The sequence below is a fragment of the Somniosus microcephalus genome, chromosome 6 (genome assembly GCF_052327205.1).
Source record: "Somniosus microcephalus isolate GS21.2 chromosome 6, FLI_Smic_1.0, whole genome shotgun sequence".
Classification (NCBI taxonomy): Eukaryota; Metazoa; Chordata; class Chondrichthyes; order Squaliformes; family Somniosidae; genus Somniosus; species Somniosus microcephalus.
In genome coordinates this window covers 190830596-190854141 of record NC_140992.1, presented here as the reverse complement: position 1 = coordinate 190854141, position 23546 = coordinate 190830596, and the positions used below count along the sequence as shown (strand labels likewise).

The window sequence follows — 23546 nt, the reverse complement described above, 5'->3', positions numbered from 1 at the left end:
AAATTTGGACGAAACGTGGGACACACATGACATGCACCCATGAGATCTCCATCAAATAATAAGAGCAAAGTGTCCACCGGAGAAATGGAGAAACATCGTAGGGCCAAATATGCAGGATGGGGCGTGGGCAACAGCGGTTCCGGCTGCAGCAGATCGAGCAGCACAACTGCTGGCTTATGCTCCCTTTAAAGCTGCAGTTGAACTCGCATTAGGAGCGGCCCCTGCTAATTGGGGAAAAATACAGTCAGTCAAACAGAAAAAAGGAGAATCTAGCAGTGATTATGGAGAACGTCTATTTGACGCTTATTGTGAATCGTCAGGTCAAGGTAACCCCCAAAGGGCAGATTTGCCGTTTGTTCAGATGTTTAAAGACGGACTCTCATCAGCACACCAAACTATCTTAAAAATGGGAGTAGTTGCTGCCCCCTCGTATGAGCTCGCGCTTCAATGGGCATGTCAGATAGACGCAAAACAATCTGAAAGCACCGATAAGGGAGGTGTAAAACTTAAACAGGAACGAGTAGCAGCAGGGGGTTCATCACAGCCAAGTAAGAAAATTCAAGGGAAATGTTTTACTTGTGGAAAAATGGGACATATGGCAAAAGATTGTAAAAGTGGAAAGAAGACAGAATGTGACTATTGTGGTAAACCAGGACACCAGAGTAGTAACTGTTGGCAAAAGAAAAGTGACGGAAACCAACAGCCAAACACTTATCTTACTCCGGACGAAAGGAGGGACTTCTTCGAGTACCTCAAGTCGAAAGGGAAAGGTCAATGACGGGAGGCGGCCCCAGCAAAGGGAGGCTCGGATAATCGAGTCTACGTAGCAGCAGTGTTAGGGGGCCAACCGTGTGAAATGTTAGTTGACACAGGGGCATCAGTATCCTTGACTGATTTGCCCCTTCCGTTAACCAGAGAGTGGATTTTTATAGTAGGGTTAGGGGGTACCAAGATTAAAGCTTATAAAAGTGAGGTACAGGTTTTAGAAATAACAGGGAAATTCCTTCCCGCCCAGTTCTATGCCTGCCCAAATAATGAAGGCACCGTGCTAGGAATAGATTTGCTGAAAGAATTCAATATATTAGTGGATTCAGCGCGAAATAAAATTGTTTGGCTTAAAGAAGATGGATCCAAGGTTAGTGTAGATAAACCGTGTGCTCACTTGGCCAAGGTGGGAAGCGCAACTTCTTTAAGTAGGGAATGGGAATTGGAACAAAAACCCTACGGGACTATATGTGAGCTGATGAAAGGAGTCTGGGCCAAAATGAAACAGGACACTGGATTGGTGAAGATAGAACCAATCGTAGTCCCCGGTCCGGAACACAAGCCCCATAAACAATACCCTATTAAGCCAGAAGCACGGAAAGCTGTGCGAGAAATTGTACGTGATTTGGAGGAGAAGGGCATAATTAAGATTACTGAAAGCACGACCAATTCGCCCGTGTGGCCAGTCGTAAAGCCGGATAACTCACTCCGGTTAACTATTGATTATACTGAATTAAATAAGGTTACGCCTAAATTACACCCCATAGTTGCCAGCCCATGCACAATCCTAAATGCCCTGAGCATGGAGCACTGTATTTTTACCGTATTGGACATAGCTAATGGATTCTGGTCTTTACTTTTAAACCAGGAATCTCAGAATAAATTTGCCTTTACAGTCGGGGAGAAACAATATACATGGACTAGGTTACCCCAGGGGTTCCATAATAGTCCAGCAATCTTCCACCGATTAATTAATTCATTGCTGGAGACCGTGGACCTCAGCCCGTACCGCAGCACTGTGCTGCAGTATGTGGATGACCTATTAATTGCCTCGGAAGATGAGCGCGGACACGCCGCTGCCTTAATCGAAGTCTTACAGGCTTTAGAGAAAGGGGGATTTAAAATAAACCCTAAGAAGGCTCAAATTGGGCAGAGCACAGTTACGTATTTGGGGCAACAGATATCCCAGGGGACCCGGACTATGCCAAGTGACCGACGGAAGGCAATCCACGAGATGCCCCGTCCGGTCTCGGTACGAGGGGTTAGGAAAGTACTGGGTCTCTTTAATTACAGTAGAAACTTTGTGCCAAACTTTGCAGCAATAGCAGAACCTATCCAGAGACTAGTAAGAGGGGGAAATCCAGGCAATACCCCGATCGAATGGGGATCAGAACAAGAGGAAGCATATGGGAACCTCAAACAAGCCTTAGTATCAGCTCCCGGCCTCGGGTTACCCGATATGAAAAAGCCATTTCACATCCATTGTAAGAATGAGGGAGGCTTTTATGCAGCAGTAGTGACTCAACAGCACGGGGATAGGAAACGACCAGTAGCATATTACTCAACTCAACAGTCCCCCGTGGCAGCCGGGATGTCACGCTGTGTGGCAGCACTGGATTGCGCGGCGTGGGCTGTGAGAGTAAGTGAACCAACAGTAATGACAGGCGATATTATTCTACATACCAAACACACGTTGGTAGAAATGTTGAATAATAACAAATTACGGTCCGTATCCAACATGCGGAGGGCGCATTGGGAAGCGGTCTTAATACCTAAAGACGAATCAGTAAAAATTATTAGAGATACCGGGGAGAACCCCGTAGAAGGTATTTTAGGGATGGGGGAGCCCCACAAATGTGCAGAAGTAGACGATGAAGTAGATGGGGACCCGATAGAGGATGAACCATTAGAAGAGGCTCAAATTACCCTCTATGTAGATGGCTCACGAAAATATATTGATGGATCACCTCGGACAGGGTGGGCAGTTGTGAATGACCAGTTAGAAACAGTATTGTCCGGTAGGTTAGATGGGGTACTATCAGCACAGGTGGCAGAGCTGGTAGCACTAACTGAGGCCTTGAAATTAGCTGAAGGGAAAACCGTAAACATCTATACTGATAGTAGATATGCATTTGGGGTAGTGCACGATTACATGACAGCTTGGGGAAGACGAGGATTTGTCACTGCAGGAGGTGACTATATTAAACATCAGCAACGAATAGAAGCCCTTCTTGCTGCCGCCAAAGCTCCAAGCCAAGCGGCAGTAGTCAAAATTAAAGCCCATCAGAAGGTAGAAACCCGCCAACAGGAGGGTAATCGGGCCGTGGACATAGCAGCACAACAGGCATTGGAACAAAAGGAATTTGAGGAAAGAGTAGCTAGTGTACAAGTGGAGGAAGTGGACATTTTAAAATTACATGAGGACACCTCGCCAGGAGAAAGACAGGAATGGTATCGTATCGTGTAGGAGGGAGAATGGATGATAAAGGGGTTTGGCGAAAGAATGGGAAGGTAATAGCCCCCGGTTGTATTCGACAAACGCTCCTGGGACTACACCATGGCATAGGTCATGTGGGCAGAGGGGCAATGACCCATTTGTTAGGACAAGAATGGTGGTGGCCGGGTGTAGGGAGGGACATAGCAAAGTACTGTCAGAAATGTCTAACATGTGCACAGCATAACCCGGGAAGACCAGTAAAAATACGACTGGCACACCAGCCAAGACCTAGAGGACCATGGGAGAAAATACAAATAGACTTTACAGGGCCATTGCCAAGCTCCAGGGGAAGGAAATACTGCCTAGTAATAATAGATCAGTTTACCTGGTGGGTAGAAGCCTTCCCTACACGAAATTGTACTGCCACCACTGTGGCACGAATAATGGCAGAAGAAGTAATACCACGATGGGGGGTTCCGACGCAAATTGACTCCGATCAAGGAACCCATTTCACAGGAGCAGTAGTGAAGAATATTTGTGCATGGATGGGAATAAAACAGAAGTTCCACATCCCCTATCATCCCCAGAGTTCAGGGATGGTAGAACGAATGAATCGGACCTTAAAAAACGCATTAGCAAAAGCACTGAGTGAAAAACATCAATTTTGGGTAGATGTACTGCCCGCTGTACTAATGAAATTAAGAGCTATACCAAATCGAACTACAGGCTTGTCGCCTTATGAATTAATGACAGGGCGAGCAATGCAACTCCCCCATGGAATAATTACGGGAGGAGAGGAATTAGGGCCGTTGCACGACAGACTCCGTCGGTATGTCCTAGAGTTGAGCAAACAATTAAAGGAGATGAGACAACAAACTAGAGAAAGACAGGAAGAAAAGGACAAAGATTTAGAATTGACTGCATTGCCAGACGTTCCCCCTGCGGGGACGAAAGTAATGGTCAGAATCCTACCAGAAAAACCAGGGTTTGCACCGAAATGGTCCGGCCCTCATCAAGTCCTTATCAGCGGAGACACGTGTGCTTGCATTGATATAAAGGGTATGGGGCGGTGGAAGCACTGGACACAGTTAAAGACCTATAACCCTTCACCAGTGTAGAAATGGAAGCCCCAGGACAGATACCAGTTGTAGAGAGTACAAGATACTGGATGGAGTATAAGGAGTGGGAATGGGCGGTGGTGCGAGGATTGGTGTGGGCAATATGTATTATTCTATTTTGCTTCACCTTGGGCTGGATTCTGAAATACATATGGGAACAATCCCACCCGCCTCGGCGCCAAGAGGGGGAAGAAAGGATCGAAATGGTATTAATGGGACCGTCAAACTAATACCTATATACTTATATGCCCCTCCAGGACAACAGAATCTACAAGCAACAATTAGTTAGATTGGCGGTATAGCCTTTGGAACGTTGTTAAAATATAGTAATAAGATGAAATTGCTTATATGTATTAGTGTAGTTGCAGCATGTGTAATGGACATTACCCCGCTTGATTATGAATGCCTTCGTCAGCAATGGAATCGGATAAGACTGTGTAATCGGGACACCGTTCAATGCCCAACCCAAGATGATGTCAACCAAAAGGAGTGGACACTAGAGCGAGAAAACGGAACAACAGTCTGGTTTATTCGGAATTCAAGAACCTACTTGACTGGTAGAGGTATTTGGACTGTTCCATGTGGAAAGACTTTGGCCTAGAAATTGGGTTCTGGTCTTGCCAGGGCTGTAGCGCCAGAAAGTTTGCGCCAGCGGTAATGCGGCAGCGCGCGACGAAAATTCGGGTGCGCCGGGCCCAGACGGCGGCGGGCGCTAAAACCCTCCTTTAGCGCCTCAAAACGGGCGTGAACTTGGGTTTCCCGGCGCTAATCCCCCGCTGCGGCACCCGATGCGGTGCGGCAGGCGGGGGAACTGCAGGCCTCCTCCTCCTGTTAAGGAGGAGCTGCCTGCAGCCGACAACTGTCCGGCGGATTGACCTGACATCTGAGCCCGGCACCTCGGGGAAGTGCCGGGCTCGCATGAGACACTGATCAGGGCCGCGGGGGGGGGAATGCAGGAGTCCGGGAAGGGAGGTGCGGGCAGGCGGCCGCCGGGAACGCGGCCGGCCGCCGCTCCACCTTTATGCGCCGGCGCACACTGGGGGAAGACTCTGTTGCCAGAGTCTTAGTTGCGCCTGCCACGGGCGAGGCGGGCGCAACTGAATTTCGGCTTGGGGCCGGGTTACCACGGCAACCGGGACGCTGCGCACACCGATGACGTCATCGGTGCCGGCGCAGCGCTACCGGTGCAACGCCGATTTAGGGCCCCAGGGAATTTCTCAACTGGCCATAACTCCGGCGCTAGGCCCTCTAGCGCCTCAAATGCGGCGCTAAGCCTACCGAATTTCTAGGCCTTTGTGTTCCATCGACTTACGGTGTCCGGATGCCCTCAAGCGACTAAAGAGGGAATTGCACGTGAATACATTTCTTTACATGTCGTATGTTTACGCTGAGCGTTTTAATCAGTCTAGTTGTTGGGTATGTTCCCATGTCCCGACCCATGCGAAAGGGGGAATTCCCTTAAGAGCCATCCCTTTTAATGCCTCAGAGATGGCCGAATGGATTATCCGACAAAATAGTACCGAGGGCACTTTGGTAGAATGGGGATTTAGACAAAAGATGGAGGTAGAGGATTGGAGGAGTGCAGGCTATAGCCTCGCTGGCTTCCGAGGATGGTACCAACCGAAGTACGACCGTACTCACCGCCCCCCGTTCCTGGTAGTTACTAACACATCGGGAATCGGTCAACCCAAGGGGAGCTTATGCTTAATCAGCAAACGGCTGAATGGGCAGGTTGTGGGATGGAGTGAGTGTAAGCAGAATTATGAATTGGAGGAAACCGGAACTGGATTAGGTAATAATACCTTCACCCACGGGGCTTGGAACCTAAGTACAATTCGAAATAAGACTAGTGAGGGCCCATGGAAGGGAAAGATTACCCAGATGCACAATGTTTGGAAGAATTACATTGCATATAATGGCACGTATTTTACATGTGGCTACAAAGCGTATCCGTGGCTACCCCAGCTTTGGACGGGTTCGTGTTATTTAGGATACGCAATTCCTTATGTGCATCACGTGGCTACACTAGCAGACCATCCTATCAATCGAAACAAACGCACAATAACTGAAGCGGAGAGATTTGCTGCCATAATGTTCCCATCTTATGGGACAGCTCGAATTATTCTAGAAGTACGGTTAATGGCGGAAATCTTCGAAACGGTAGCAAATGACACCGCAGAGGCTTTATTGGAGATCAGTGCCGAAATGGTAGCCATACGAACAGTAGCTCTCCAGAATAGAATGGCACTCGATTACCTCTTGGCTAAAGAGGGGGGGACGTGCACAATGCTGGGAATTGAATGTTGTACATATATTCCTGACAGCTCGGATAACATAACAAACCTGGCACAACATATACGGAAGGAGGTTAAGAAATTACGGAAAACCCCAGGGGGGGACTGGTGGGAATGGCTATTTGGAGGAACTTGGGGATCATATTTGATGCATGGATTAGTAATTGTTACTGTAATTATAATATTACTTTGTGTAATGTTAATGGTTTTGAATACGTGTTGCAAGGCAGCAATATCTCGAATGGTACCAGTCGCTGTGGTCAATATTGAACCAGACGGTGCACAGCTAATATGGAAGGCAGAACTGGTGGAAGCAGAAATGTATATGTAAGGCTCCTAGGGAAATTCGCACAGACCACAATGCCTAACACCACATGACAGATAGTAGAGAGAGACAAACTTACACCAATAAGTTGAAGCCATCAATACAGGAGAAATCCCGAGGATGGTAAAAGCAGTATAGAAGCTGGTATCCCTAGCCAAAATGTAAATTTGGTGCGGGACCAACAGGAGGGATTGAAAGGGTTAAAAAGCAAGCAAGTCCTCTGTGTTTAAAATACAGAGAAAGAGAAAGAGGTTACATGCGAATTCACTAGAGCTAAGGAGAAGCCAGGTGGCGATAAAAAGTCTGCACAACTCAAGGACTTTGCACAATGGAGCCTTACAAGAATAAGATAAGGTGTAGCCACCAGGCTACACACAGCCAATGCTAAAGTGTGAGAAAGATTTAATAAAATGTCAGCTAAACTTAGAAGTAGTAATATAAAGAAATAAAAATGGCTTTACGAAGTGGCTATCGGCTTGCATATATATATATATATATATTCTAATAGTGGTTCTGAGTTTTAGAAAGGTAGAGGAAAGGAAACATCAACTGGTCTGGCAGTTCGTGGAACTGCATTCATGGTTCAAATGGCAGAGATAAGAAGCAAAACAGAAAGAAGGGGCTCAGTTACAAACAGACTGTTTGTAAGTAACCTATGACCTGCAGCCCAGTATTATAGACCGAATAAGGGTCACGAGGGCTTAGATGCTTGAATCATTATAAGATATGGTTAATTAACTAATACACAATGTCGAATTAATTAAAAAACTAAGGTTTTGTAATCAATCAACTTTTTCTTAAAGATTTTAACTGGAGAACAATTGTTGCTTAAGCAGTGATGTAATAACCACGTGAATTTATGTATCTTCTGTATTTTCTTTCAGCTCCTTGAAGTGTATAAAAGGAGCCTAACAGCTATGTAAAGTTGAGAAGGTGCTCACACAGACCGCGGGGTCTAAGGCGCTTCTCCCAGAGCTCTGATAATAAACTGCATCTTTTTACTTTTACATGGTTTAGATGTGAATTTATTTTCACCCCAACAATAATAAGAATGTCTATTTATTAATGAACATAAGATGGTACCAGGGTGGTGAAGATCTGCTGAAAATTGTGAAAAGCGACATGGAGAATTTGAAGCCACTAGAGCGTTTGAAACTCACAGGAAACATCGACTCCAACTGGCAGACTTTTAAACAACAATTCGAACTCTACATTGCAGCCATCGGATTCGGTACGAAGCCAGACACAAGGAAGATAGCGTTGCTGCTTATGGTTGCAGGCCCACAGGCGATAGAGGTATTTAATACATTTGTATTTAATCCAGTGGAGAACAGAGAAAAATTAGAAGATGTGCTAAAAAAAATTGATGCACATTGCTCTCCCAAAAAGAATGAGACCTATGAAAGATACATCTTCTGTTCTCGGACACAGCAGCAAAATGAGACTTTTGATAGCTTTATAACTGATCTGAAACTGAAAGCACAGACATGTAATTTCTCTGAGCTCAAAGCATCCATGATTCGTGACCAGATTGTGTTTGGTATTCATGATAAAAAAGTCAGGGAACGTCTGTTGAGAGAAACCGAACTAAATTTGGAAAATGCGGTGAAAATATGCCAAGCCAGCGAGCTAGCTCGAAAGCACGCAAAGACTTTCAGTGAAATCAATAATGATGCGATTGTAATGAGTGATAATGCTGCTGTCGGTGCTGTGTCCTATAAGGGGAAGAAACATGGGCAGAACAGAAATGAAAAGCAATCGGAGGATGACATTTTTAATTGTAAACGCTGTGGTTACAAACACCAGTTAAGACAATGCCCAGCATTTGGAAAAATGTGCACAAAGTGTAATGGAAAGAATCACTTTGCCAAACAATGCTTTTCAAAAGTACAAACTAAGAAAGGGCAACGAGTTAATGTAATTGAGGACACTGATTTAAGTGAGACATTTTTTGTAGGAATGGTGTCATGTGACAATATCAAAAAGGATACAGAAAATGTGCAGCCCTCAGAATTGGACAATGCTGAACATAAAGTTAATGCAGTAAAAGAGGACAAATGGATGATCCCACTGCAGGTAAATGGAGCATTAGTTACCTTGAAACTAGACACTGGGGCAAAAGCAAACTTAATCAGTATGAGTGACATTAACAATATGAAAGAAAAGCCCAAAATACAGAAAAAGTCAGTACTACTGAAGGACTATAATGGACAGAAAATAGATAGCTTAGGTGTATGCAGACTTAAAGTGACAGTCAAAGACAAAGTGCATCATCTCATGTTTTCTGTTGTGGCTGAAAGGCTTGATTCACTACTGGGTGACAAAGCTTGTGAGGACTTACAACTGGTCAAAAGAGTCTACCGTATAAACTGTGCCATAAGCAGACCAGATGACTCGGTGGATTCTGTAGTGAATAATTTCCAGGATGTGTTCAAAGGATTTGGAGTTCTACCATTCACTTACAAGATCCAGCTAAAGCAGGATGCTCAGCCAGTGGTACATGCTCCACGAAGGGTTCCAGCACCCCTGCGTGACCGGCTCAAGAATGAACTGGACAGAATGACCACACTAGGAGTCATCAGGAAAGTCGAAGAGCCAACAGACTGGGTTAACTCCATGGTATGTGTAAAGAAAAAGAACAATGATCTAAGAATATGCATGGATCCAAAGGACTTAAATGCAAACATAAAACGTGAACACTACCAGATTCCCAAGCAAGAAGAAATCACCAGTGAAATGTCAGGTGCCAGATACTTTACAAAGCTCGATGCCTCACAAGGATTTTGGCAACTAAAACTGGATGAAGAGAGCACCAAATACTGTACCTTCAACACACCATTTGGCAGGTATTGTTTCCTCAGAATGCCTTTCGGGATAATATCTGCATCTGAAATCTTTCATAGAGCGATGGAACACATAATTGAAGGTCTGGAAGGAGTTCGGGCCTATGTTGATGACATCATCATCTGGGGCTCCACACTGAAAGAACACAATGAGAGACTGACTAAAGTGCTACAGAGCATACGCCGGAATGGACTGAAGCTCAACAAAGCCAAGTGTCAGTTTGGCGTCCAGGAAGTCACTTTCCTAGGAGATAATCTATCTGGTAAAGGAATAGAGCCAGATATGGAAAAAGTAAACGCCATACTCAAAATGCCCCGACCCACTGACAAAAAAGGAGTGCTACGCATCATGGGGATGATAAACTTCATTGGAAAGTTCATTCTTAACTTGTCAGCCAAGACAGCCTGTCTGCGAGACCCGCTACATAAAACAAATGAGTTTGCATGGACAGAAAGACATGAACAAGAGTGGATAAATCTCAAAACAGTGCTGACAACCACACCTGTACTCACCTTCTTTGACCCAACCAAAAGAATCAAAGTGTCAACGGATGCATCAAAAGATGGCCTAGGTGCGGTCTTGCTACAAGCAGAGGGTGAAGATTGGAAGCCTGTTGCCTATGTCTCCAGGTCTATGACTGATACTGAGTGTCGATACGCCTAGATTGAAAAGGAATGTCTAGGCTTGGTAGTTGGACTAGAAAAGTTTCATGGCTACATATATGGACTTCCCACCTTCACAGTTGAGACAGACCACAGCCCTCTGGTTGCCATCATAAAAAAAAACCTGAATGAGATGTCTCCAAGGATTCAACGACTCATGATGAAGCTGCAAAGATATGACTTTGAACTGATCTACACACCAGGCAAATACATAGTGTTAGCAGATGCACTATCCCGAGCACCCACAATGAGTCATGTGAGCTCTACTGAAGAAGACGTGGATGTTCATGTGAGTATGGTCACTGCTGCGCTGCCTGTGTCAGACACAAAATCAAAGCAAATAGCAGAAGAAACAGTAAAAGATACAGTATTACAAACAGTAATAGAGAACATTCATCATGGTTGGCCAAAAGGTTCCTGTCCAAAATATTTTCACATAAGGTCAGAATTGAGTGTCGCAAGTGGACTATTACTAAAACAGAACAGAATAGTCATTCCACAGGCTCTACGTCAAGACATGCTCAAAAGGATTCATGAGGGACACCTCGGAATTGAAAAATGCAAAAGGAGAGCAAGAGACACTGTTTATTGGCCTGGCATAAATAAGGACATTGAGAACATGATAGGCAAATGTGAGACATGTCAGAAACACCAAAACAAACAAGCAAAGGAACCAATGATAGTAGCTGACATACCAACAGCACCATGGCAAAAGGTTGGTATGGACCTTTTTCATTTAAATGGTAAAGACTATCTAATAGTGATTGACTACTATTCTAACTATCCTGAGATGGCGCTGCTCTCAAGCACCACAGCAAGCAGTGTCATAATGCATGTGAAATCCATCTTCGCCAGACATGGAATTCCCAGGATTGCCGTTAGCGACAATGGTCCGTGCTTCAACTGTAAGGAGTGGCAACAGTTTGCAGCACATTATGACTTTCAGCACATCACATCCAGTCCTTTGTATGCTCAGTAAAATGGTAAGGCAGAGAAAGGTGTTCAAGTTCTCAAGCAGCTATTGAAGAAAGCGACAGAAAGCAAGTCTGATCCTTATCTCGCCCTGCTGAGCTACCGAGCCTCACCTTTAGACTGTGGTTCTTCACCTGCTGAACTACTAATGGGTCGCAAGTTGCGCACCACGCTACCCTGCTGTGCAAAAGAACAGCAAAGTGAGGAACTGAGACAGAGACTTCAACTGTTAAAGCTGAAACAGAAATCATACTATGACAAGTCATCCAAAACTCTAAAACCATTGACAAGGGATGATGTTGTCAGGATTGAGGATCCAGATGCATGGAACAGGAAAGCTACAGTTCTTGAGGAAGTAGGACCAAGGTCATACACTGTTAGAACTGAGGAAGGACAGATTCTCAGGAGGAACCGCCGTTCCCTCCTAAAAACACAAGAGACTATTCAAGACCAGATTGATGACAATGTCGCAACTGCATCGTGTCATTCACTGCCAGAACAATCTCATGAAGACACATCAGACTTACCCGTGTTGAGAAGATCCACACGTGAAGTAAAAGAGCCTGATAGACTTAATCTTTGAGTACAATGTAAAGCTTTGAAAATGTGTTGACTCTTTTGAAAATGTTTATGTTTATAGAGCACTAACAAAAGTGTTACTGATATTATCTTTATTGTTTTCTTGAAAGTTGATTGATATTGATTTTGTTAAACCTCAAAGAAAGGGGGACGTAATGATCAATAACATGTCATTCTATAATGGACACTAGGTGGAGCCATAGAGCTGTGTAGAGCTGTATATAAGACTACACTACCCAGCTGTATATATATATATTAAGACTACATTACCCATGAGGCACTAGGCTACCCACAAGGCAACAGTCAAGATGGAAGCCTCTACAGATACTGTACCAGTCCACATGTGCTCAATAAAGTAACTAGCAAAAGCTAGCTGTGTTCATAATAAGAATGTCTATTTATTAATGAACATAAGATAATGTATTTACCTTTATTGAAGACTTTAAAAAATTTTTTATTTATCATCAATTCTGGTTGCAGCCCTTTTTTCCTCAAACTAGTTACCGTTTCAAAAGAAAGATAAACACTAAAGACCATGTGCTGCAACATGACTCTGGGTCTAGCAGCTGCAGCTTCTGGAATGTTCTAGAAAATGTGGCACACCTTCATCCTCAGTGCCATAGTTTTCGTAACATACGGCCACAGACGGCGACGTGCCCTGTGCCAGATAATTCATTAAAAAACATACTCATAGTGCAATCCCCATTGAGGCTTTATTTGTTACTGTCCCTTCAGGTAACAGTAATCATTGAAGTCACTCTGAAAAAAAAAACATTGCTGAGGAATCCTAAAAACCCTTTCAGAATGCATCCTAGAGAGTGCATAATTAGCGTGTTTTCATTTTCATACTTACAAAAACAAATGAATCTTAAGAATATAAATGTTATGGAAACTTATATTGTGTGCATTTAGAATGTACAGGAAATGTGAAAAATGGCAGTTTGTCTTATTTTGGTTAGACTGGCTTAATCTGTGACGTGCTGTCATATGCTAATCCATTCCAGTTGGGGTAAATTCAATGCGGAAAATGCAGACCAAAGGAAGCAATACTGCCAGTGGTAAGAGTACATGGTAACTTTTCTATAAAGATCATGCCTTATAAGTTTTTTAAATGTTAGCTTTTTGTCATAACTAGCAAATATTGAAGACACATAGGCTGTAAGGGTAGAATGTACTCAACCTGACTCTGAATCAAAATTACGGCCTAATAAAAAAAAAATCTTATTAAGGTACTAAAGAAAAAGTTGGCAACAATTTGACTGCACGGTCTAATGGTTGACACGGCCCTTGACCGTGTCTGTTCCAATTCCCGCACTTCTGCTCTAACCCCTTCCCCTCCCTCCCGGAACCACGATAGGGTTCCCCTTGTCCTCACCTTTCACCCCACCAGCCTTCACATTCAACGGATCATCCTCTGTCATTTCCACCACCTCCAGCGTGATCCCACCACCAAACACATCTTCCCCTCACCTTCCCTTTCAGCATTCCGAAGGGACCGCTCACTCCGCAACACCCTGGTCCGCTCCTCTATCACCCCAACTCCCCTTCCCCTTCGCCCGGCGCCTTCCCATGCAAGCACAGGAGATACAACCCCTGCTCTTTTACCCCCTCCCTTCCCACTGTCCAGGGCCCCAAACACTCCTTCCAGGTGAAACAGCGATTTACTCGTACTTCTTGCAATTTAGTATACTGTATTCGCTGCTCACGATGCGGTCTCCTCTACATTGGGGAGACCAAACGCAGATTGGGTGACCACTTTGCGGAACACCTCCATTCAGTCTGTAAGGGTGACCCTGAGCTTCCAGTCGCCTGTCACTTTAATTCTCCGCTCCACTCCCACTCTGATCTCTCCGTCTTCAGCCTCTTACACTGTTCCAATGAAGCTCAACGTAGGCTCGAGGAACAGCACCTCATCTTTCGATTAGGCACTTTACAGCTTTCTGGACTTAACATCGAGTTCAACAATTTCAGACCATAACCTCGGCCCCAATTAATTTTTTTTTCTCTCTCTCACATGGAAGCTGCCGATCATTCAGCCATTGCCATTTACATTTCATCTAGAGTCATCTTTTGTTTCTTAACTTGTCCCATTACCATCTCCTTTTGCTTTGCACCATCGTCCCTATTGTCTCTTAATCTCTCCTGCCTTCCATCCTATCACAGACCTTCCCTTTTGTTCTTTCCTCCCCTCCCCCCTCCCCCCCCCCCCAACTTGCTTAAAAACCTGTTACTTCTCCAACTTTTTCCAGTTCTGACGAAGGGTCATCGACCTGAAACGTTAACTCTGTTTTTCTCTCTACAGATGCTGCCTGACCTGCTGAGTATTTCCAGCATTTTCTGTTTTTATTTCTAATGGAATATTACCTGTTTTCTTTATTGGGGTCCAAGGTGGTGGGGTGTATGTCGAAAGAGATTGCCTGGTAGATGGTTTCTGTTGAGTCACTGGATATCCTGTCTCTGAGGAATTCATTTCCAGACTTTTTTTACCAAGAGAACTGAAATCGAATGAGTACCTGATCAGTTTTAAAAACAACTTCTTGCTTGTGGTGTAATAGGCAAAAAATCAAATAGAAGAGGAAAAAGCAATCAAACTTTGACCCTGACCTCTGAGAGCGTGGTTTCAAATGTCTGATTACATGGCCAGAGAAGTGTATTTCTACAAAAAGAACACAAGAAACACCATTAGAGAGAAGCAAAACACTCACAGATTTTTTATTTAGTGTGCTTACCACAATACAACCTGCAGAACAAATTACTGCTAGCATGACTGAATCTTATGGTCAATTCGAACATTCCTCCCAAAAAACTCTTATTTATTCAAACTTTGTTTATGTAGGAACAGGAGTCGGCCATTCAGCCCCTCTAGCCTGCTCCACCATTTAATTAGATCATGGCTGATCTGCATCTTAGACCCATATACCCGCCTTTACTCCATATTCCTTGATACCCTTATCTAACAAAAATCTATCGATCTCAGTCTTGAAAGCTTCAATTCTCTCAGAATCCACATCCTTTTGGGGGAGAGAATTATATTTCTACTAACCTTTGTGTGAACAAGTGCTTTCTGATTTTGCTCCTGAATTGCCCAGCTCGAACTATATTCATCCTATCGAATCCTTTTAACATTTTAGATACCTCAATCAGATACCACCTTCAATCTTCTATACTCAAGGCAATACAAGCCAAGTTTATGCACAATTTAACCCTCTAAGCCCCGGTATTATTCTGGTGAATCTGCACCAATATAGCCTTTCTGAGATGCAGTGCCCAGAACTGAACGCAGTACTCCAGATCGGGTCTGACCAAGGTTCTGTACAACTGAAGCATAACTTCCTCCTTTTGGTATTCCAGCTCCCTTGAGATAAAGGCCATCATTCTATTAGCCTTTTTGATTGCTTTTTGTATCTGTGCGCTAGCTTTTAGTGATTTGTTTACACGGGCACACAAATCCCTTTGCTCCTCTACAGTTCCGAGTTTCTCGCCATTTAGAAAATACTCCGATTTATCTTTCTTGTGTTCAAGGTGGATGTGCCCAACTTTTGTGGCAGTGTCATGTACATCTGGTACATAATTTGGCCCTGAATTTCCGATCGGAGGCTTCCTGCGTGCGGATGCCTCCGTTCGGAAAAAAATCTACGCACTTACCTGCTGGCTCCTTAGGTCCCGAGACTTCTGATCCTGGGCCTCTCCGGGTCCGCGCGCGCAGAGGCCCAGGTATCCCAGGGGCGCAGGCGGTTCGTAAGCGTCCCTGGGATCACGTGGGCCATGGGGAACCAATCAAAGAAGGGAACCCCCCCTGCACACTTTTGACAGGACTCTCCGCACGGATCTGTCAAAAGTATGAATGGGGTTCACTTAAAAAACAGTTAAACATTAGTTAAAATTACATTCAATTAAATATTTTAAAAAATTTAATTTTTTGAAAAAATAATTTAAGTTTTTTACAGGGCTAAAAATAAACTTACCTTTTTAAAAAGTATTTGTAAATTATAAATGAGTGGGAAAAAAAATATTTTTTTATTTTTTTAAACTCTTATGCTGGTAAAAGCTTTTACCAGGCGTAAGATTTTTAAAGGTTTTCAGCGGGCGGAGGTTGTGCAGAAAGCGGAACTCTCTGCCCGCGGAGGTCCTTCTCCCGGGCAGGCAGAGGATCTGTCAAGAGAATTCTTGACAGATCGGAAGTGCTGGGTTTTAGTGCATGCGCTTCGCATGTCTGAAACCAGCCCTTGCGAGGCCCCTATGGGTGTGTACACAGCTCGTACACACCCGTGGGGGTCGGAATGTCCGACCCAATAATGTTGGCGAAACAGCTGTACTTCAGCGCAGTTATAACCATCTGCTCAGTGTCATGATGATGGGTTGTATATTTCCTCTCTGCCTGCTCTAGCGGCTCGAACTGAAATAAATTTGAATTGTTTCTTAGTGGGTCCAAGTCCACACCCTCAAACAGCACATCATTTTCCAGAAGATGACAATCTCACAAAGAAGGCGATTGCGGTAAACAGAAATGCCACACCACACTTGTACAATAAAGAGGACCTTCTGAGGTAGGGGCCAATTATAATATCATTATAATGCATTAAAACAACATTTATTTGTTTGCAATTTAAAATATTTTCCTCATCTGGACTTTAAATACTCTTTCTCCCATTCCATAGCCTATGCTGCATCCTATTCAGTTTTCTTGTTGGGCCTCGCTGACTGCTGCGGCTCCTGCTCTGGATCCTAATATGTCTTTGCCCCCACCCCCAGAAGCATTTCACTGCCTTTGAAGCCCCTTCTTGGCTCCTAGAAACATCAGAACAGGAGGAGGCCATTCAGTCCCTTGAGCCTGTTCCGTCATTCAATTAGATCATGGCTGATCAGTACCTCAACTCCATTTACCCTCCTTTGCCCCATGTCCTCTGATACCCTTACCCAACAAAATTCTATCGATCTCAGTCTTGAGAGTTACAATTGTCCCAGCATCCACAGCCGTTATGGGGCAAAAGTTCCAGATTTCTACGACCCTTTGTACGAAGAAGTGCTTCCTGATTTCACTCCTGAATGACCTGGCTCTAATTATAAGATTATGCCCCCTTGTTCTGAATTTCCCCACCAGAGGAAATAGTTTCTCTTTATCTACCCTTTATTTTACCATTTTAAACACTTTGATTAGATCACCCCTCAATCTTCTATACTCATGTTTATGCAACCTGTCCTCATAATTTAACTCTTTTGGCCTCGGTATTACTCTGACTTCCAGCCCCACTCTTCACCATCGCCAGTCCTTGGGTCATTCTTCACTGGCGTTGGCTCCTAGCCCTACTCCACATACTCACTGACATCTTGCCTTTGATTGTCACTCCTGCTTCCTGGCCCATGGGCTCCCAGTCCCCCTGGTTGGCAGGTCTGCAGCCCCTTTCTGTGTGAAGCTATATTAAATGTAATACTGGAGAAACGGCCAACCAGCGGGGCTGGGAGCCGACTGGGGCAGGAAGCAGGAGTTGATAGTCAGAGGATGGACGATAAGAAGTGCATAGACTGTGGTTGGGAACCGACAACAATGAAGAGTAGGGGCAAGGAGACCACAGCACAAAAGAGCAAGGCCAAGTGTCTTCAAAAGTGTCGGAGGGAGAAGGGTCTGGAGAGGGAGCCACGGCAATCCTTGGAAAAATAGAACGAGAAACAAACATTGTGTAAGTGGTGGGCTTTCTGTTTTTATTTTTAAAAGTAACATTCGACTTGTGTAGAGTTTGTACTGCAATTTTCAAGGAGTTAATATTAAAGTTTGAAAGAGTAATATTCATTTTATTCCATATGTAGTCTGCCCAATTTTCTATTTTTTTTAAGAAGCAAAATAATCTTCACAAGAACAGGTTTGGATGCTGCCTTGAAGCGTAACTTAGTATACATAGAGCTAAGCACCATAAATACCTCTTTGAAGACCAGGACCTCAAACCTGGCACTAAGCTCATAGTCTACAGAGCAGCAGTGATATCCGCCCTGCTGTATGCCTCAGAGACATGGACCATGTGCAGCAGGTACCTCAAAGCACTGGCGAGGTACCACCAACGCTGCCTCCGCAAGATCCTGCAAATGCATTGGCAGGATAGGCACACCAACGTCAGTGTTCTTGCTCAGGCCAACATCCCCAGCATCGAAGCTTTGACCACACTCGATCAGCTCCGATGGACGGGTCACATCATCCGCATGCCCGATACGAGACTCCCAAAACAAGCGCTCTACTCGGAGCTCCGACACGGCAAGAGAGCCCCAGGTGGGCAGAGGAAACAGTTCAAGGACACCCTCAAAGCCTCCTTGAAAAAGTGCAGCATCCCCACCGACACCTGGGAATCCCTGGCCCAAGACCGCACAAAGTGGAGGAGAAGCATCCAGGAAGGCGCCGAACACCTCGAGTCTCTTCGCCGGGAGCAACCGGAAGCCAAGCGTAAACAGCGGAAGGAGTGCACGTCAACCCAAGCACCCCACCCACCGTCTGCCCCACCTGTGACAGAGACTGTAGGTCCTGCATTGGACTCTTCAGTCACCTGAGAACTCATTTTTAATGTGGAAGCAAGACATCCTTGGTTCCGAGGGACTGCCTAAGAAGAAGAAGATAAATACTTCTCAAACTCCAAACTGTAAAGCTGCAAATCAACAACATTCTGCACAGAGCTGCCTTATACCCAATGGATGAAAGTGGTGCTGAGCATGGCCCATGATGATGGAGGAAAAGGCACAGGCAGGTAGTGGGAAGTGGAGTGGAGCCATTGGGGAGCAAGTGAAAGCAGAAATAAAAACAGAAAATGCTGGAAATACTCAGCAGGTCAGGCAGCATCTATGAAGAGAGAGAAACAGAGTTAACATTTCAGGTCGATGACCCTTCGTCAGAAAGCAGAAGTCAGCTACAGGGTTAAGAAAACTCCAGTCCTTGTTGGCCTATTTCCCAGCACTGAGGTTAGCCCAAAATCTGAACGCAAGTAGCTGTAATAGGAGCAGTGGGTTTTAATGTTATTTTTAAAAAATATGAAACAAGAATAGCCACAGTTTGCAAATGGGCTAAGTTACAGCAGGGGGAAGAGGGGAAATGGGAAGCATGAACCTGCGAACGCTGTCAAGCAGACGGGGGAGTTGAGAATGGAGGCTCAGGTCAGGATCAGAAATGGGTTGAGTGGGACGATTTGGGGTGAGGGAGAAGGAGTGCAGAATAAAGGGCTGAGAGGACTGTTAGCTAAAATCAAATATCATGGAATTGAAGGCAAATTATTGACCAGGTTGGAGCGAGCCCTTGGCTCAGTGGTAGCATTCCCGCCTCTGAGCCGGAAGGTGCATGGTTCAAACCCCACTCCATTCAGTCCTGGTGAGTGGAGACTGGAGCTCCCGCCTCTGAGCTGGAAGGTGCAGGGTTTGAACCCCACTCCATTCAGTCCTGGTGAGTGGAGACTGGAGCTCCCGGCTCTGAGCCAGAAGGTGCAGGGTTCAAACCCCACTCCATTCAGTCCTGGTGAGTGGAGACTGGAGCTCCCGCCTCTGAGCTGGAAGGTGCAGGGTTTGAACCCCACTCCATTCAGTCCTGGTGAGTGGAGACTGGAGCTCCTGGCTCTGAGCCAGAAGGTGCAGGGTTCAAACCCCACTCCATTCAGTCCTGGTGAGTGGAGACTGGAGCTCCCGCCTCTGAGCTGGAAGGTGCATGGTTCAAACCCCACTCCATTCAGTCCCAGCGAGTGGAGACTGGAGCTCCCGCCTCTGAGCCGGAAGGTGCATGGTTCAAACCCCACTCCATTCAGTCCTGGTGAGTGGAGACTGGAGCTCCCGCCTCTGAGCTGGAAGGTGCAGGGTTCAAACCCCACTCCATTCAGTCCCAGTGAGTGGAGACTGGAGCTCCCGGCTCTGAGCCAGAAGGTGCAGGGTTTGAACCCCACTCCATTCAGTCCTGGTGAGTGGAGACTGGAGCTCCCGGCTCTGAGCCAGAAGGTGCAGGGTTTGAACCCCACTCCATTCAGTCCTGGTGAGTGGAGACTGGAGCTCCCGGCTCTGAGCCAGAAGGTGCAGGGTTCAAACCCCACTCCATTCAGTCCCGGTGAGTGGAGGCTGGAGCTCCTGGCTCTGAGCCAGAAGGTGCATGGTTCAAACCCCACTCCATTCAGTCCCGGCGAGTGGAGACTGAAACTCCTGGCTCTGAGCCAGAAGGTGCATGGTTCAAACCCCACTCCATTCAGTCCCAGCGAGTGGAGACTGGAGCTCCCGGCTCTGAGCCAGAAGGTGCAGGGTTCAAACCCCACTCCATTCAGTCCTGGTGAGTGGAGACTGGAGCTCCCGCCTCTGAGCCAGAAGGTGCAGGGTTCAAACCCCACTCCATTCAGTCCTGGTGAGTGGAGGCTGGAGCTCCTGGCTCTGAGCCAGAAGGTGCATGGTTCAAACCCCACTCCATTCAGTCCCGGCGAGTGGAGACTGAAACTCCTGGCTCTGAGCCAGAAGGTGCATGGTTCAAACCCCACTCCATTCAGTCCTGGTGAGTGGAGACTGAAACTCCTGGCTCTGAGCCAGAAGGTGCATGGTTCAAACCCCACTCCATTCAGTCCCGGCGAGTGGAGACTGGAGCTCCCGGCTCTGAGCCAGAAGGTGCATGGTTCAAACCCCACTCCATTCAGTCCCGGTGAGTGGAGGCTGGAGCTCCTGGCTCTGAGCCAGAAGGTGCATGGTTCAAACCCCACTCCATTCAGTCCCGGCGAGTGGAGACTGAAACTCCTGGCTCTGAGCCAGAAGGTGCAGGGTTCAAACCCCACTCCATTCAGTCCCGGCGAGTGGAGACTGAAACTCCTGGCTCTGAGCCAGAAGGTGCAGGGTTCAAACCCCACTCCATTCAGTCCCAGCGAGTGGAGACTGGAGCTCCCGGCTCTGAGCCAGAAGGTGCAGGGTTCAAACCCCACTCCATTCAGTCCTGGTGAGTGGAGACTGGAGCTCCTGGCTCGGAGCCAGAAGGTGCACGGTTCAAACCCCACTCCATTCAGTCCCGGCGAGTGGAGACTGGAGCTCCCGGCTCTGAGCCAGAAGGTGCATGGTTCAAACCCCACTCCATTCAGTCCCGGCGAGTGGAGACTGAAACTCCTGGCTCTGAGCCAGAAGGTGCAGGGTTCAAACCCCACTCCATTCAGTCCTAGCGAGTGGAGACTGGAGCTCCCGGCTCTGAGCCAGAAGGTGCAGGGTTCAAACCCCACTCCATTCAGTCCCAGCGAGTGGAGACTGGAGCTCCCGGCTCTGAATTCAGGGTGAACATCCAGTGGGATACTCGCGTCCGTTGGGTGGCGCCCCCTCATTGTATGGGTTGTGGGAGCCCATAAAACCCTCCCGCCGTATAGGACTCACCTCCCTATCGGCTGATCTAAAGATGGTTACGGCCACGGAAGGAGCGTTCACATTGCGGCCGGTCAAACTGTTAATCAGTTGGTGAATCCTTCCGCTACTTCACACTGTTCTCCAAAGGAAGAGCGAGGAGATACGAAATGATGACGATGACTGACGTGGTTAGGAAATTGGTTAGACGTTTGAAGACAGAGAGTAGGGATAATGCGTATGTACTCGAATTGGAAAGAAGTGACTAGTGGTGTTCCACAAGGATCTGTGCTGGGGCCTCAACTATTCACAATATTTATTAATGACTTAGATAATGTAATAGAGAGCCATATATCCAAGTTTGCCGATGACACAAAGAGTGGTGGTATAATAAGCAGTGTAGACGGGAGCACAAAACTACAAAGAGACATTGATAGATTAAGTGAGTGGGCAAAACTGTGGCAGATGGATTTCAAAGCAGGTAAGTGTGAAGTCATCCATTTTGAACCAAAAAGGGATAGATCCGAGTATTATTTAAATAGTGAAAAGCTGAGAACAATGGAGGTCCGAACAGATTTAGGGGTCCATGTACACAGATCACTAAAATGTTGTAGTCAGGTACAAAAAATAATCAAAAAGGCCAATGGAATGTTTGTCTTTATATCTCGAGGGCTAGAATATAAAGTTTTGCTACAGCTATACAAATCCCTGGTTCGACCACATCTGGAGTGCCGTGTACAGTTCTGGGCACTCCCCCTTGGAAAGGATGTATTGGCCTTGCAAAGAGTGCGGCGCAGATTCACAAGAGTGTTACCAAGACTCCAAGGGGGAGAAATTCGGTGGTGCCGCCTTTGGGACGCTAACTTTGCCATGGTGCTACTTTTAGCGCCCCGAAAAAGTTAGCGCCCCTGCGACGTAAATTCAGTGGTAGCGCCCCAAGCAGGAGGCAGGGCACTACTGGAAATGTTCCTCCTCCTTGGGGCGCTACCAGTGAATTTCGCGGCGCAACATACAACAGCAGGCCTCCCTCCCCTGATTAAAAGGGGAGGGTCCTAGCGCTGAGCGCAACGGGGCCTTGCTGGACCACTGGGGAGCGGGGTGCCAGGAAAACAGCCCGGCACTCAAGAGGAGTGCGGGGCTGAGCAATCGTGGCCGGCACCCCGAAGAAAAATGGGGAAATAAGCAGGTGCTGGCAGTCGGCCCAAAGAAAATGGCCGCCCGACACCTGCCCTTTAACTTGCGCCACCACAGCTACAAAAACGCCACCCTGATCCTGTCAGACATATCGTCCAGCGATAGGTCAGAGGACGCAACCGAAGTTTGCGGCTGGGGCGCTGCGCACGGCGATGACGTCATTGCCAGTGGCGCAGCGCCACAGGGCGCTACCAGCTACCGCCGCCACGAAGCTACCGCTGAATTTTGCGACAAGCGTCAGTGGTGTCATGCCCGGACGCTAGGAGTTTTGCATCCCGTTAGCACCCCCCCCCGGGAGTGATCGCGGCACTCAGCCCGCATCTGGTGCTCAGAAATTTTTTTTTTATGTCGGCCGGCCACCGCGCGCCTTTAAATGGGTAATTTTCAGATTGGTAAACGGTAACTAGTGGGGTGCCGCAGGGATCAGGGCTGGGGCCTCAACTATTTACAATCTATATTAATGACTTGGATGAAGGAAACGAGTGTAATGTAACCAAATTTGCTGATGATACAAAGATAGGTGGGAAAGGAAATTGTGTGGAGGATGCAAAGAATCTCCAAAGGGATATAGATAATCTAAGTGAGTGGGCAAAAATCTGGCAGATGGAGTTTAATGTGGGAAAATACGAGGTTATCCACTTTGGTAGGAAAAATTAAAAAGCAAATTATTATTTAAATGGGGAGAGATTACAAAATGCTGAGCTACAGAGGGATCTGGGGGTCCTTGTACATGAATTACAAAAAGTTAGCATGCAGGTACAGCAAGCAATTAGGAAGGCAAATGGAATGTTGGCCTTTATTGCAAAGGGAATGTAGTATAAAAGTATGGAAGTCTTGTTACAACTGTACAGGGCGTTGGTGAGACCACACCTAGAGTACTGCGTACAGTTGTGGTCTCCTTATTTAAGGAAGGATATACTTGCATTTGAGGCAGTCCAGAGAAGGTTCACGAGGTTGATTCCGGAGATGAAGGGGTTGTCTTATGAAGAAAGGTTGAGCAGGTTGGGCCTATACTCATTGGAGTTTAGAAGAATGAGAGGG

At 46.3% G+C, this 23546-nt stretch overlaps 1 protein-coding gene across 3 annotated transcripts in view; it reads right to left on the bottom strand.

The window, feature by feature from the left end:
• LOC147116278 (uncharacterized) overlaps nucleotides 1–23546 on the bottom strand; it is a 162752-nt gene that overhangs the window by 101150 nt on the left and 38056 nt on the right. For all 3 annotated transcript variants that reach the window (XM_085991068.1, XM_085991069.1, XM_085991070.1), the window contains exons 2-3: nucleotides 14601–14652; nucleotides 14361–14491 (exon numbers count right to left, since the gene is read on the bottom strand). In XM_085991068.1, the coding sequence (XP_085847194.1) occupies nucleotides 14361–14491; nucleotides 14601–14652 (183 nt within the window). The remainder of the gene's footprint in view (nucleotides 1–14360; nucleotides 14492–14600; nucleotides 14653–23546) is intronic.